The sequence below is a fragment of the Myxocyprinus asiaticus genome, chromosome 14, assembly GCF_019703515.2.
Source record: "Myxocyprinus asiaticus isolate MX2 ecotype Aquarium Trade chromosome 14, UBuf_Myxa_2, whole genome shotgun sequence".
NCBI lineage: Eukaryota > Metazoa > Chordata > Actinopteri > Cypriniformes > Catostomidae > Myxocyprinus > Myxocyprinus asiaticus.
In genome coordinates, this window is record NC_059357.1 from 21,895,850 (window position 1) to 21,911,835 (window position 15,986).

The 15,986-nt window shown below is 38.9% G+C and overlaps 1 protein-coding gene and 1 long non-coding RNA gene across 4 annotated transcripts in view; one reads left to right on the forward strand and one right to left on the reverse strand.

The window, feature by feature from the left end:
* Positions 1–5,421: 5,421 nt before the first annotated feature.
* Positions 5,422–14,263, reverse strand: LOC127451438 (uncharacterized). Its single transcript, XR_007899103.1, has 3 exons — positions 14,142–14,263; positions 9,609–9,692; positions 5,422–7,263 (listed from the first exon to the last, which is right to left on the reverse strand). It is a non-coding gene; the product is annotated as an uncharacterized LOC127451438 (long non-coding RNA).
* The window catches only part of ap2a1 (adaptor related protein complex 2 subunit alpha 1), a 44,807-nt gene continuing 41,436 nt past the window's right edge, over positions 12,616–15,986 (forward strand). For all 3 annotated transcript variants that reach the window (XM_051716147.1, XM_051716148.1, XM_051716149.1), the window contains exon 1: positions 12,616–13,377. In XM_051716147.1, the coding sequence (XP_051572107.1) occupies positions 13,311–13,377 (67 nt within the window). In that variant the 5' untranslated portion in view covers positions 12,616–13,310. The remainder of the gene's footprint in view (positions 13,378–15,986) is intronic.

Consider the following 15,986-nt stretch of genomic DNA (forward strand, 5'->3'; position numbering starts at 1 on the left):
CATGTAAAACAAACCGGTTTTGTTCCCGCCTCTTTGCTGTGGTTGAAATATCTGATTGGACAGCCATCACGTGGTTTTCTAACAGTACCGCCCATTCTTATGAAACTCTCCACTATAGGCCCAACCTTACTGCATTTTTCCGCTCTTTTGAAGCGTTGCTTTCATTGGACCAAACTGTGCCAGATAGTGCGATTGCTAATTGTGTAGTCCACGTTAATTGACCGTATCAGTATTTATATTCAAAGAGTGCAGTATTACTTTTAAGAAATTCCCGTTCAGTGGAGGTCAACATCAATGCTATTTGTTAACATATTTATATTATATTGAAAATTTCGATGTTTTAAAACATCAGTGTTTACATCAGCAGTAAGGTAATAAGGAATACTCTTTTTGCTCTGTTTCATGTTCTTGCAGCAAGATGTTTTTGGTCTTAGGAGTATATCTTGGGACAACGCATGGAAAATTCAGAATACATTTTGTCACAATAACAAATTTAAAGGGATAGTTCACCCCAAAATGAAAATGCTCTCATCATTTACTCACCCTCATGCCATCCCAGATGTGTATGACTATCTCAGTTCTGTAGGTCCATACAATGCAAGTGAATGGTGGCCAGAACTTTGAAGCTCAAAAAAATCATAAAGTCAGCATAAAAGTAATCCATAAGACTCAAATGGTTAAATCCATATCTTCAGTGCCATGTATCATTAGGTGGTATTAGTGGTATCATGACACTCATTACCAACTTTCTCTAACAGTTCAGAGTTTGATCCTGAGGTTCACAAGCGCATTCACATGAATGAAGTGAACAGACAATCGCGTGCGAGACAGCGCGTCACATCTCACGAGAGAATCTGCGAGATTTACTTATCTGCTAAAGATGTTTATGAAAAATATGATAAATTATAAGAATTTAAACACAGTTATAACACAGCACAAGAGGACTTTAAAAATATGATCATTGAAGACACATTTACACCACACGAATAATCACTATGAAATCATGAATAATTATAATACATTCACACAGCACAGAGAATCACTATTAAATGATAAAGAATTTAAAGGCATTTACACAGCAAGAAGGAACATTTCTGCTGCTGCTGCTGCTGCTTGAGTACGAAAAAATCTGAAAGTGATGAGAATATTAAAATAGATAATATATCGATTTAAAAGTTACTTTATATAGGTCCACAACAAGAACATTCAGGCTTGTAATTTTAAAAGTTTAATATCTTGATCTGAAATTTAAAAAATTGAAATTAAAAGCTTTAGTATTAAAGTACTCACTTAATATAATTTAATACTATTAGACATTAATACACTATCGAATAATAAAAATGTGAGCAATTGGAAAATAAGTAGATGGTATGCACTAATAGAGACTTATTTGTTCTTTCTTTCTAGCAACATAAGACACAATAAAGACATATTTGGTGTGCTAGTGTGCTTTTATTGAACTTCAAGTGAAATACTGTGACTGTGTCTTGTTTTGAAAGCTGCATGCTAGGTAGGACGTGTTCTTTGAAGGCTGCAGTATACCGAGCGTCCTCCTTTAAACAAATCTCGTTTAAACGAGACGGCCTTCGTAGGACAAACGGAAACGGAATGTAACATGGTTGCTATGACAGCATAACATCTCACTCTTTAACAAGTGCGAGCACTTTGAGTGAGAAGGGAACAAAATTCCTTTAGAAGGGAATGTATGAGGTAAATTTTAGGAGCGTTATAATGATGTAAAGACAAAAGAAAATAGCTTTTACAGGTGTACTTTTAGTCTAATACTTTATTTGAATTATATATTTTTATATCTTATCTATGTCTTGCTGCTGTTTTTGAGTTGTTTTTGTATTGTTGTACACTGGAAGCTCCTGTCACCAAGACAAATTCCTTGTATGTGTAAGCATACTTGGCAATAAAGCTCATTCTGATTCTGATATTAATATAATAATACATATTATATACTCTGCACCCATCTACTGAGGTACTTCAACTTGGGAATTAACATTACTTGCGTTTGAACATCATATTTACGGGCAAATTGGCGTTATTACAAATTGGCGTAGAATTTTCATTTTTGGGTGAAATATCCCTTAAGAAATTATCATACAAAATATTGCATAGGATTTATCTAGCCAAGCATGTCTTCGAAAGATTTAAACGGAACATTTAAAATACCTGTGAATTCTGTGAATTAGAGAAAGAAACAAATCTTTATTTGTATTTATTCAAGATTATTTTGAAATGATATTATGTGACATAACAACTCTATTGCATGTCTGCAAAATATAGTAACTCACCCAAAAATTTTAATTCATGCTTCAAAACCTAGTTATTGTGTCAGTAAATTGGCCAATCCCACCAAAATGAAAAGTGTTTTTGTCATCGTGTGAGCCGTACTGGTCAAAATGTTTAGATGTTTTTTCACCATGGTAGTCATCCCTGGAAATGTTTGTTATATACAAATTTAATTTTTGTTCCACATTTTTGTTGACACTGACTGCTTACTGCACTATACAATAAAGTCAGTTTTGTCTAGCTGAATGCTATTGTGTATCACACTGAGCTTTTTAGATACCGATTTCAACAGTAAGTAATAGTTTACTGGGAAAAGTCAATACTGTACAATACTGTAGTACACAGAAAAAGGATATGCACATTTGTATGTATACAGTAAATGTATTTTTGTAGCAATGTGTTACTACAAAATTCACATTTGCATGTCCATTTTTACACATTTCTTTCATGTAAAGTCATATACATTGAACAGAAAATGGCCACAAAATGACATCCATGCAAAAAAAAAAAAAAAAAAAAAAAAAAAACTCAATGAAAAAACCTGTGGTAGTTCTGTAAAAAACAATAAATTGTACCTCCTCACAGTACATAACACTACAAGTTCAGATTTTACAGATTTTGATAATTGAATGGATCATTTTGCATGTGATGGCAATTTCACTGAGAATCAACTCATCAGTTTTGATCAGCAAGCCATGTGCATTTAGTTATTGTGAAAATTGTAGACAATTGTACTTACTCTTTTGCACACGTGACAAAACACATGCAGTTTGCTTAAATGAATAAGAAATTCAAATCTGGTGTGAACAAGAAATTAATTGTTCAGAGATTTGAACTTATTGTTTAAAAAAAAAAAAAAATTGAGCCAATGCGACTGAGAAAAACTGTAAGAGAAAATTGGAATTTGTGTTAAAAATTATTGTATTTAATGTGTGGTGTTACTGTATTTTGAAGATTATATTCTGGACTATAAAGAACAATATATAGTACAGTTGATTGTTTCACTGGGAAAATACCACATACACAAGAAAAAATGGGATCTTTGTAAACCAAATTTCTTTCATTTTATAAAGTACTTTGAATCGTATATAAACCTTTTGGAAAAAAACAAAAAAGCACATAAAACGTGAAGTTTTAAAGGAACCGCAATGTATGTAAAATATTCTGTCTGGCAATGCTAATTATGTTGTTACGGTGACTATGTATAAATACCTCTTGTTCGGATGGCATTGAACATAGATGGATAGATAGATAGATAATAAATAATTAAATCATTAAACCATTATTGTATTTAGAACCCCAGTGAGCAAACCGAAGGTGACTGTGGCAAGGAATACAAAACTCCATAAGTTGTTGGTTAATGGAGAAAAATAACCTTTGGAGAAACCAGGCTCACTGTGGGGGCCAGTTCCCCTCTGGATAACCAGCATGAATATAATGCCAATATTAGTTATTTATGTGCAGTGCAGGTCATGGTTTAAAATTAGTAAACTATGTGTTAAGGGCCAGTATTTATACAAAGATTTTGTATGAACTGTAAGATTAATAACTAATGTCTTTGAAGCAGTGGAGTCCGACACCAAGCAGGAACGGAGGTGGATCTGGCCAGCTCTGGTAAACTCCGGATATGAATCCCGATGTTGAGACAGGGAAACAAATAGAATAATATTAGCGGAGATGCCATTAAATTTTTTGCAGATTTATAGAGCATGATAAATGTTTCTGGTTCCAGCAGACCTAACTAAAGCAGCCTAATTGTGAGTTGATGGATAAATTAGGGGTATGCTTGGCTAAATAGATGAGTCTTTAGTCTAGACTTAAACTGAGTGAGTGTGTCTGCATCCTGAACAGTGTTAGGGAGACTATTCCATAGTTTACGAGCCAAATAGGAAAAGTATCTACCTCCTTTTGTGGATTTTGATATTCTAGGAACTATTAACAGGCCAGAATTTTGCGATCATAATGAACGTTATAGAATATAGTGTGGTAGAAGGTCACTTAAGCACTGCGGAGCTAGACCATTCAAAGCTTTGTACGTAGTTAACAAAATTGTCAAATTAATACGAAATTTAACAGGTAGCCAATGTAACAATGATAAAATAGGCCTAATATGATCATATTTCTTGGTTCTAGTCAGCCCTCTGGCTGCTGCATTTTGAACCAATTGAAGTTTATTTATTGAACTTGCTGGACATCCTCCCAGTAATGCATTACAATAATCTAATCTTGAGGTCATGAACACATTAATTCGTTTTTCGGCATCAGTAACAGAGAGCATGTGTCGTAACTTAGCAATATTTCTGAGGTGGAAGAATGCTGTTCTACAAACACTGGAAATTAGATTTTCAAAGGACAGATTGGTATCAAATATAACACTATAATAATAATAATAAGTTATTTGCTGTAGAAGACGACGTGACAGTACATCCATTGAGAGTCAAATTATATTTTAGCTGCTTATATTTAGAGGTTTTTGGTCCAGTAATTAGTACCTCTGTTTTGTCGGAATTGAGTAGAAGGAAATTTCTGGCCATCCAATCTTTGATTTCATTGATACACTCTGCTAATTTGGAGAATTGTGAAATTTCATCAGGTTTCGAAGAAATATAAAGTTGGGTATTGTCAGCATAACAGTGAAAACTTATTCCATAATTCCTGATAATATCTCCCAGGGGAAGCATTTATAAGGAGAAAAGCAGAGGCCCTAAAACTGATCCCTGTGGCACTCCATACTTAACTTTTGTTTGATTTGACAATTCCTCGTTTATGCAGACACAGTGGTAGTGGTCTGCTAAATAGGACCTAAACCAAGCTAATGCAGGTCCACAAATGGCAACATAATTCTCAAGCCTATTCAAGAGAATGTCGTGATCTATGGTATCGAAGGCAGCACTAAGATCTAAAAGCACTAGAAGAGAAATGCAGTCACAATCAGATGATAAGAGCAAGTCATTTGTAACTCTGATAAGTGCAGTCTCTGTACTTTCTTTTGATATTAACATTTTATTGATTCACAAAACAGGACTGAAGAAACAGAACATGCACACACAGAATCAAATTATATCAAATTATATATCCCAGCCCCCAGAACCCCCCACCCCACACCACAAACATCCAGTGGTCTAACACAAAATGGAAGTATACAAAAAAAAAAAAAAAATTCAAAACAGACAAGAGAAAACACTTAAGAATAGATAAAAAATAAAATCATACATTTAAAACTACAAATCTCTCTTCACTGCCCCTCCCAGAGAACAAATAGTTGCCCCATTTTTTATTAAACAAATCCATACTACCTTGCCTTCTATATGACATTCCCTCAAATGCCGCCACCCTGCCCATCTCTGTGTGCTACTCTTAAAACGAGGGAGCTCCAGCTAACCTCCATACCCTAAGAATGATTTGTCTGCCAGCCATAACAAGGCTAGGACCGAATTTTTCATGTATTTATCCACTATATATATTTTTTTCTCCCCTTTTCTTCCCAATTTGGAATGTCCAATTCCCAATGTGCTCTAAATCCTCGTGGTGGCGTAGTGACTTGCCTCAATCTGGGTGGCGGAGAATGAATCTCAGTTGCCTCCGCGTCTGAGACTGTCAATCCGCACATCTTATCATGTAGCTTGTTGAGCACATTACCGTGGAAACATAGTGCGTGTGGAGGCTACACGCTATTCTCCGCGGCATCCACGCACAACTCACCATGTGACCCACCGAGAGCGAACCACATTATAGCGACCAAGAGGAGGTTACCCCATGTGACTCTACCCTACCTAGAAACCGGGCCAATTTGGTTGCTTAGGAGATCTGTCTGAAGTCACTCAGAATGCCCTGGATTCAAACTCACCACTCCAGGGGTGGTAGTCAGCGTCTTTACTCGCTGAGCTACCCAGGCCCAAACCCCACTTCCTAGTAAACAAATCCCATTTTCCCAGCCTCCTATATATCACCTCCTCGAATGCCGCCACCCGCCCATCTCTGTGCACCACTCCTGAAATGAAGGTGCTCCAGCCGACCTCCATCCCTTAAGACTGATCCGTCTGCTGATCATAACTCTGGCTAGGACCCAATTTTTATATATCTATCCCCTATATTAATGATACAAAGTCTGGGGCAAAATGAAAATTTAGTCTCCAATACGTCACACATAAAACTCTGAACCCTTAACCAAAATTATTGGATCTTAACACACCACCAAAAAACATGGGTTGTGTCCCCATCTTCTGATTGGCATCGCCAGCAGTTGGGTGTGTCTTTAAGACCAAGCCTATACAATCTAGAGGGGGTCCAACAGAATCGATGTAAAATCATAAATTGCTTAAGGCGCATCCTTGCATCTCTAGATGTAGACTTGACATTTTTTAGAATCCTAGCTCACACTCTCTCCTCCAATACCAAGTTTAAATCTTTCTCCCATAATCTCTTGAGAGAAGTTGAAGCTCCGTCCACCAGACTCTGAATTAGCAGGGAGTAATACACTGATGCCTCATGACCTTTTCCAAAAGCAGTAATCACCACTGCCAGAGTATCTGCCACTTTAGGCGGGTGTATGCTACTCCCAAAAATAGTACAGAGCAGGTGGCGCAGCTGTAAATACCTAAAGAACTGAGATCTGGGAATCCTAAAATGTTGAACCATATTTTCAAAGGATCTCAACACTCCACTATCATGTAGATCACCGAGTGTGTTAACCTCTGTAACACAACTTCACAGCAGAAGGGAAGGAGGACACAGGGAATTGGGTTCTGGGCTCAGGTAAGGCTTTTTTAATCGGCCACCTCAATACTTTACAACTTCACAAACTCATCAGCTTCACAGGCACGTAGTCACTTAAACACATTAGCTTCACAAACACAATAGGGTAAACACAACAGCTTCTCGAGCACCGTGGGCTTTCTTGTGCCAGATTCTCTCTCCCTCTCTGCTGGTAGCATGGCCGCTTATATGCCGCTCTCCCCATGCTCACTGGAATTAGAGACAGGTGTTAGACACAATTTAGCTCAGGTGTTAGCACCCTTACCGCTTTCTCTCTCTCCGGACGGATGCTCGACCATGCCCCTGCTGCCACAACCTCCCTAACAATCCACTCTGACCAGCTGAAAGGGGACTTATCAATACATAATTTTGGGTTCAGCCATATGCTTGAGGTAACATTTAAATAAATGTCCGAATTAAACACTCTGGACACTTTTGTCCATACCGAGTGCAAATGCGAGATAACGGGGTGTAACTGAACTTCTCCAGTTAGTTTAATAGAAAGGCTTTGCAATGGCGAAATAGGGGCAAGAACTTCCTATTCAATACAAAACCAGGGAGGGGCTCTCTCGGGGGGAAGCGACCAATGAGCCAAATGTCTGAGACTGAATGTATAATAATAAAACAAAATCTTGGGTAGGCCTAGCCCACCTTTGTCAATCGGCCTATGTAATTTATTGAAATGTAATCTGGGACATTTACCATTCCAAATGAAGGACTTCACTATGCTATCAAATTGCTTGAAATAAGAGAGGGGGACATCTACAGGGAGAGATTGTAGCAGGTAGTTGAATTTTGGAATACAATTAATTTTAATAACATTAACCTTCCCAATCATAGATAAATGTAATGAAGCCCACCTGCCCACATCGCTCGAAAACCTTTTTATTAAGGGATCAAAATTAACTCTTAACTAAATCACACACATTTTCTGGGAATAAAATGTCCAAATACTTAATGCCCTGTTTGGGCCACCGGAAGGCGCCCGGCTGAAAAGCCGTTACTGGGCTTGAGAAGGAATTAATAATTCTGTGGAGGCAAGGCATAGATCTAGAGGGGTCGGAGATTAATAATAAAATACCATCTGCGTAAAGCAAAAGCTTATGTGCCATACCTCCCGCCAACACCCCTGGAAAAATCATCCTCCTTTCTTATCACGGCTGCTAATGGTTCCAGGGCAAGACAGAACAATAATGGGGAAAGAGGGTAACCCTGCCGGGTGCCCCTATCCAGAGTATAATAATGTGAAATGAATCCATTTGTTTGTACCACCACTACCAGGTGTCTAAAAAGTAACTTAATCCATCCAATAAAAGTATTCCCGAACCTGTATATTTCCAAAGTCTTAAAAAGATAATCCCATTCTACCATATCAAATGCCTTTTTGGCGTCAAGTGAGATGGCAGCGACCGGAGTCTGATCATTCGCCACTGACCACATGATATTGATGAAACACTTAATGTTATCAGAAGAGCTGCAGCCTGAATAAACCCCATCTGATCTATATGTATAAGAGATGTCATAACTTAATCGGTTAGCTGGATCAGGGAAATTTGACAGTAACTCTTACACTCATTTGCATCTTTGTCCTTTTTAAGAATCAGACTGATCTGAGCTTGTGTCATGGTTGGCAGAAGCTTTCCATTATTTAATGAGTCTGTATAAACTTCTAACAAAAGTGGAGCCAGTTCTGTTACATAAGATCTAAAAAAATTCACCGGCAAAGCCGTCTGGCCCCGGAGTCTTGCCTGTGGGCAAGGCCATAATTACCTTGCCAAGCTCCTCCTAGGTCCTCCTTCAGCTCTGCCTCTGCACATTTAATATTCCCTTCCAACTCCACAAGTTCTCGTGCTTTGGATTTTTTGGTGAATGAGGCATAATGTATGATCCGGCCCCTAAGAACTGCCTTAAGTGCCTCCCAAGCCACGCCCACAGAGGATATTGAGGACCAATTGGTCTCCATATAAACATTAACATTTGTTGGAATTCAGGATTTTGCAAAAGGGATACATTAAAGCACCAACTATATGATTTCCTTTTCTTCATATGTGGCAACACCTCTAAACTCACCAGGGCATGATCTGAGACTAAAATGTTTCCAATTGAGCAATCAACAACAGATGAATTGAGGGACTTAGATATATATATATAAAAAAAAAATCTATTCTAGAAGAAATCTTATGGACCGATGAAAATTTTTTGTAGTCCCTGCCAGATGGGTTCAAAAGTCTCCAAATATCTGTAAGACCAAGATTTTTACACATCCTGTGAAGCGTCAGTCTTGCTCTAGGGGGCTTACACACTTTTGCTTCACTATGATCAAGGACTGAGTCCATCAAAAGATTAAAGTCTCCTCCCAATATTATATCATATAGGGTGCCAGCAGCATGCAACATCCCTTCAAGATCTATAAAAAAGCCTTGATCATCAACGTTAGGTGCGTAAATATTAGCCAAAATAAGACTTTGCCCCTGAATTTCTGCTAAAACAATAATGACTCTTCCTAATTTATCTTTAATCTGTTTGAGACATTTGAATTGTAGATGCTTACTTACCAGTGTAATGACTCCCCTGCTCTTATTTGAGCCAGCACTAAAGAAAACATGTCCACCCCATATCTTCCCAAATTGTTCAGCTTCCTGCAGGGAAAGATGCAAGAAACACTATATCATATTTCTTACGCTTAAGAAGAGAAATAACCTTCCTTCTTTTTATGGGGTGCCTCAATCCATTCACATTCCACGTGGACAGAGACAATCCACTCATATTAACATTTGACATATTAGAAAAAATTGATTGTGTGTAAAAAACAAAATTACAAAGACTATATTCCAACATTAGTGCAACAATCAAACCCCAAACTTCCCCCCGAACCGAACAAACAGAAAAATGGAAAACGTGTGCATTAACCCTGCGCACGACAGTGCCAAATGGCGTCCATCCCTCTAAACTCAAACAGTCCATGAACGCCTATGAGAGCCCCCACGACAACTTTGCCGTCAGATTGCTCAAGTCCGGTGTTTCTATAAAAATTTTGTGAGACAGAATTACACAACAAAAGATAATCTATAAAACAAACTCCAGCCGGTAGGCGGAACCAGCACAAAAAGGAACAAAAAAGGCACTCAGTTTCCTCGGACAGTCAAGTGAATGTTCAGTGAGTTGGTCCACTCGGCTGCAATGTGAGTGCAACAAATGACCTAATCACTCCAATGACTTGCTTAGAAATATTCCACAAAACAAACTCCAGCCAATAGGAGGCATAAGCACAAAGAATGTGCAGATTCATCCACAACACTGTCCTGAAGGAGTGTTACTCCACAAAACAAACTCCAGCTGCTAGGTGGAACCAGCACAAAAAGAAACAAATAAGGCATTCAGTTTCCTCGGACAGTCAAGTGAATGTTCAGTGAGTTGGTCCACTCGGCTGCAACGCGAGTACCACAAAATAACTTACTCCATTGGCTTTATGAAGGACATCGCTTGCTGGGGACATGTGAATGTTTTATGGCCATCCTTAGCATCTTTTCTCAATTTGTTTCACGTTTCTCTCTTGTCGAATTCGCAAAGTCTGGGAACAAGAAAATGCTGTGGTTCTTCCAAGAAAGCCTTCCTTTATTCCTCGCCTCGCGTAACATGATATCTTTATCGGATGATCTCAGAAATTTGGCCAGAAATGATCGGGGCCTGTCTCCTTCCACAGATCGTCGAACCGGAACCCTGTGAGCTCGCTCGATTTCCAGCTTATAGCCTGTTATACCGAGCAGACTCGGAAAGAGCCCATCCAGGAATGACCTTCGTCAGCATTGCCGACATATTTAGCATCTCTTGCCGCATTTCCCACATCTCTCTGACCAAATCGACTCCCAGGCCCACGGCCTGCTCAGGGGTGTCAGCTTGAGCACGTAAGTGTCTTTTAATGTCTCCAGAGCCCTCACTGGTTTATGTCATAAAAGAACTCGCTGTTCACACGTCCGATCCTCGCATGGCGTCACTTGACTCTCTAGCTTCTCATTTCTTAAACAACCATGTTGGAAGACGTATCCCGTTGTCGTGGAAAATATGTTACTGTGTTTCAGAAGGGGCAAATTATTGGCCTGCATTAAGCAAAGAAAACAAACAAGGAGATTTCTGAAATAACTGGAATTGGGTTAAGAACTGTCCAATGCATTATTAAAACCTGGAAGGATAGTGGTGAACCGTCAGCTTCGTGGAAGAAATGTGGTTGAAAAAAAAATCTTGAATGATCGTGATCGGAGATCATTAAAACCCTTGGTGAAGTCACATCATAAAAAAATCAACAGTAGAACTCACGGCTATGTTTAATAGTGAAAGTAAGAGCATTTCCACACACACAATGCGACAAGAACTTACAGGATTGGGACTAAATGGCTGTGTGGCCACAAGACAACCACTTGTTGACTTTAATTTGCTAGGGAGTATAAAGATTGGACTGTGGAGCAATGGAAAAAGGTCATGTGGTCTGATGAGTCCAGATTTACCCTATTTCAAAGTGACGGGCACGTCAGGGTAAGAAGGGAAGTGCATGAAACGATGCACCAGTCATGCATAGTGCCCACTGTACAAGCCTCGGGAGACAGTGTTATTATCTGGGGTTGCTTCAGTCGGTCAGGTCTAGGCTCAGCAATGTTATGCGGCAAAAAAATAAATTCGGCTGACTATCTGAATATACTGAATGACCAGGTTATCCCATTAATGGACTTTTTCTTCCCTGATGGCACAGGTATATTCCAGGATGACAATGCCAAGATTTATCAGGCTCAAATTGTGAAAGAGTGGTTCAGGGAGCATGAGGAATCACTTTCACACATGAATTGGCCATCACAGAATCCTGACCTTAACCCCATTGAAAGTCTTTGGGATGTGCTGGAGAAGACTTTACGGAGTGGTTCGACTGTCCCGTCGTCAATATAAGGCCAAATATCTCAGCCAAAAATTAATGCAACTCTGGACGGGAAAAAAAATGTTGTGACGTTGCATAAGGGTTTCGGAACAATACCACGACGAATACACGCCGTTATCAAAATTAAAGGCGGTCCAACGAAATATTAGAGTATGCAACTTTTTTTTTTTTTTTTTTGTCCAGGCAGTATAGATAGATAGATAGATAGATAAATGACAAACTACACACAAACTACTCAGTATGTACAATTATTGCACTTCTGACACATTACGTACTATATTGCGTATATACGTATCCTATAAGTATTACACAAATATTTAAAAAAAAAAAATGTTGTTGATCCCTTTCACAGATTAAATTGCACAATACTGCAGACAGCCGTTATAAACAAGAACACCAATTGTGAGATTTAATTCATTTAATTTACAACCTCTCTTCTAGTAACGTAACACCATTCTCACGTTGATACTTTCAACAGTGTCAATCTTGTTTTCAAGCCAATTAAAATTGTTATAACATTTAACTGACGCATGAATGAACAAATGATGAAGTGAATGGCGATAACAGAAGTGCAAAGAGCCAATCAGATGAAGAGAAATAGACTGAAGGCGGGTCATCTGTGGAGGAAGCGCTAGAACTAGCTCAGTGCCTGTTCTGTCACGAGCTCCGTCCGGGTACACCGACCGAACAAACGAAAAGTCTCGTGCATTATTGACGACTTCATACATTCTATTTTTTACCTTTTTTCGAGAAAGGAATCTAACAGTTAGGCTCGTCAACAAGTTGGATTTCCCGTTGTCCTATCGCGGTCATTTGGGTGATGTATTCTAACATTTAATAGAGCTAGCCAACTCGCTAGCTATTTGGCTAGCTTGCCGTGCGTGACTCAAAGTCAGAGAGGTATCAGTTGTTATCTTAACAACATCGACATTTAGGTCCTTAACCATAAATTAACATCGACACTTTGCCTTTTTTTAATTATTATTATTAGTCTGTGCCGCAACTGAGGCGTATGACTTGCATAGTCGCTTTCCCTTTGAAGAGTGTTCACGGTTTTGAATGAATTAACCAGGGGAAACACCAATCGTTCTGACTACCGAGCTTTACTCTCACCCGCAGCATTAACCTATTTTATTCATATTAAACTCGTTTGATACGTTGTTTTTTTCATTTAAAAGTAATTCATTTCTAAATTAGTGTGTTAAGTTAGCTAGTGTGCGAGTCCGTGGTAGTTACTCTGCTGGCTTGGTGTGTTTGAACTCACTGCACCGCCGAGCATCTGAAAGTAATTTGTTTCGTGTTGAGGCCGGGTTGAAGAAACACCCCTGCAAACATGCCGGCTGTGTCGAAGGGAGACGGAATGCGAGGATTAGCGGTGTTCATTTCGGACATCAGAAACTGTAAGTGTCCCTTTCCCTGTCACCATTAGTCATTTTCTTGTGCGAAAGCTATACACAACTCTTCCTATTTACGCCCTGAACTGAAACAGAAATGATGGTCCGTTCTGATTTGCTCTGTTTTGGGTTTAATGCATAATTAAAGGGTAAATCCCGCAAGCTTTCACTAACGTCAGATCAGTGGTTCTTGATGAGGGAGGTCAGAGTGATCGCACCGTTCACTGCCCGTAGCAGCGGATCAGGCCCTGTTAGCTTTAGCTCTTGAGAGAGCCCGCTAGGCCGCCACAGAAAACCGTGTCTTTCACTTCAGACTATCTATCCAAAATGTGTTCTCTGCAGCTCTTGTCCTATTCACTAGCTGGTAAGCAGTTGATATCGCTGCTCGTCAAGAGGGCTCGATTCAGCTGTGTTTTTCACGATAATCCAGTTATCAAGCTGTCGCCTTGTGCAAAGCGTTGTAGGAGGATCATCTTGTTAAGATGTGTCTTCAGTCTGTTAGACTACCTCAAAATTTCCAGTTTTAAATACTGTCTTTAATGCCATGGTGAGTTTTAGGTTAATTCTGAAGTGATTATTTTGTACGTTTTATCAAATGGCTGCAAATATGCGCTTTTCAATTCATATTTGATTTTGCCCCTCTTAATGTTCTACTTAACAACACAAATGTTTAATTTTCGAAGGGAAAAGTTATACATAATACAATGAGAAGGTAACAAATACATTGTTTGACGTAAGATATAAATGGGAGCAAATTATGTTACACACACCTTAGACAGTGGGAATCGGTGGACTTGGCCTGAATGTTGTGGTTTGCATCTTGTCATTTGGCACCACATGCGCATAGTTCCAGGTATCCTCTGAGATTGCTGTTTTCTGACGTATCATTTTGCCATTATACTAGGATGCACATTATCATATCTACATTTTACTCTTGGGGCCTTGTGCATAAAACCTAGCTATGTTTCATAGCTTTCTCTTCCTCTTCTTACTTGTTTAGTCTACTCTGTCCTATGAATCAAAAGCAAAAAGCCCGTAAAAAAAAAAAAAAAAAGTGTACACGCATTGTTTTAAGCCACATCCAAAAGTGCCTTTATTACACACAAAAGTGGGTGTCTGTCAAATAGGATCAAAGTGCATTGTGGGTATTAAGTAGTAAACTGTTCTACTCAATTTAGAATTCATTATTTGATATTCCCAGTAGTGTAAAGATGATCTTCACCAAGGGGGTATTTACACTTGGTCACTTCATGCATTTTTTTGCTGATCGGATCGCTATCCAATCATGAAAAGACCAAGAGTAAATGCCCTCCAAGACAGATCTGAGATGGAAATAAGTTAGATCACTCAAACCACCTCCAGATGAAACTCGGTCAAGTGTAAATGCATCTGGGTGTTCAAACCACATATGTAAACTTCACTCCGCCCAAATAGCACTACGTCAGCATAGGGAAAATGAAACAGTGCTATGGAGTTTTTGGATTTAGGAGTAAAATAAGGTCTGTGGTAAATATTACTTGATCCGTGGACATTTTGTTCTACAACATAAATTACATCAGTCATACATCAAACATGAATTTTAAAGCCGTATTGAATTACATACCTTTTTAAAACACACAGCGGCTTCAAAATTCAGGTCTGAGGTATGACTATGTGTAATTTATGTTGGAGAACAAAAAGTCCACATATCTTCAAGTAATGTTTACCACAGACCTTATTTTACACAAGATCAAAAACCCATAGGAAAATCCAAAGGGAACCCATGGTGAAGTAGACTTCTGGATTCGCCTTCAAATTGACGCCACGGCTGAACAGCTCTTTAAGCGCAGCTGACAGGCATGAAGCATCTTAACTACGACAAGTCCTGAGGGGAAAATACACCGCGTGCACACCAGTGAGGCACATACATGCATGTAGGACCAAGTCACTTGGAATTAAATAAGAAATATCATCATTTAAATTTGCTGCCCGGCAATAGCATGATTACGGAGCTAAACTCTGCATGGCGGAGACACATTTATGTGGTCAAGTGTAAATGGAATATGTTTATTCAATTGGATAACAATCTGATCAGTAAAAATGCCAAAGAGAAGCCATATTCTGAAGTAACCAAGTGTAAATTCCCCCTAACAGATTCAATATTACAGTAAATACTATTACCACTTTGCAGATGTTTCTGCTCAGCTGTAAACCACAAATGCTAAATTAAAAAAAAAAAGCAACATGTGCATGTAATCTACACAAACAATTTTGATAATGGATTTTGATGTTTTTGGTAGAGATGCACCGATCCGATACCTGGATCGGTATCGGCTCCGATACTGACGTTTTTAGACGGATTGGGTATCAGTCTGACAAGCCCGATCCAAATCCGATACTGTGTGTTAGTCATATTCGTTACTGTCAGGCTCCAAAACTGAAAAATAACCATAAAAGCACCATTAAAGTAGTCCATATGACTTGTGCATTTTATTCAAAGCCACTTGAAGACATATGATAGCTCAGGGAATTGCAAAAGGCTGTCTAATAAGTAAATATGCAGTGCGTTTGTGAATGGCACTGCTCTGTTGACACAATATAAGCACTCGCAGGCTGGTGACGAGGTCACGGCTATT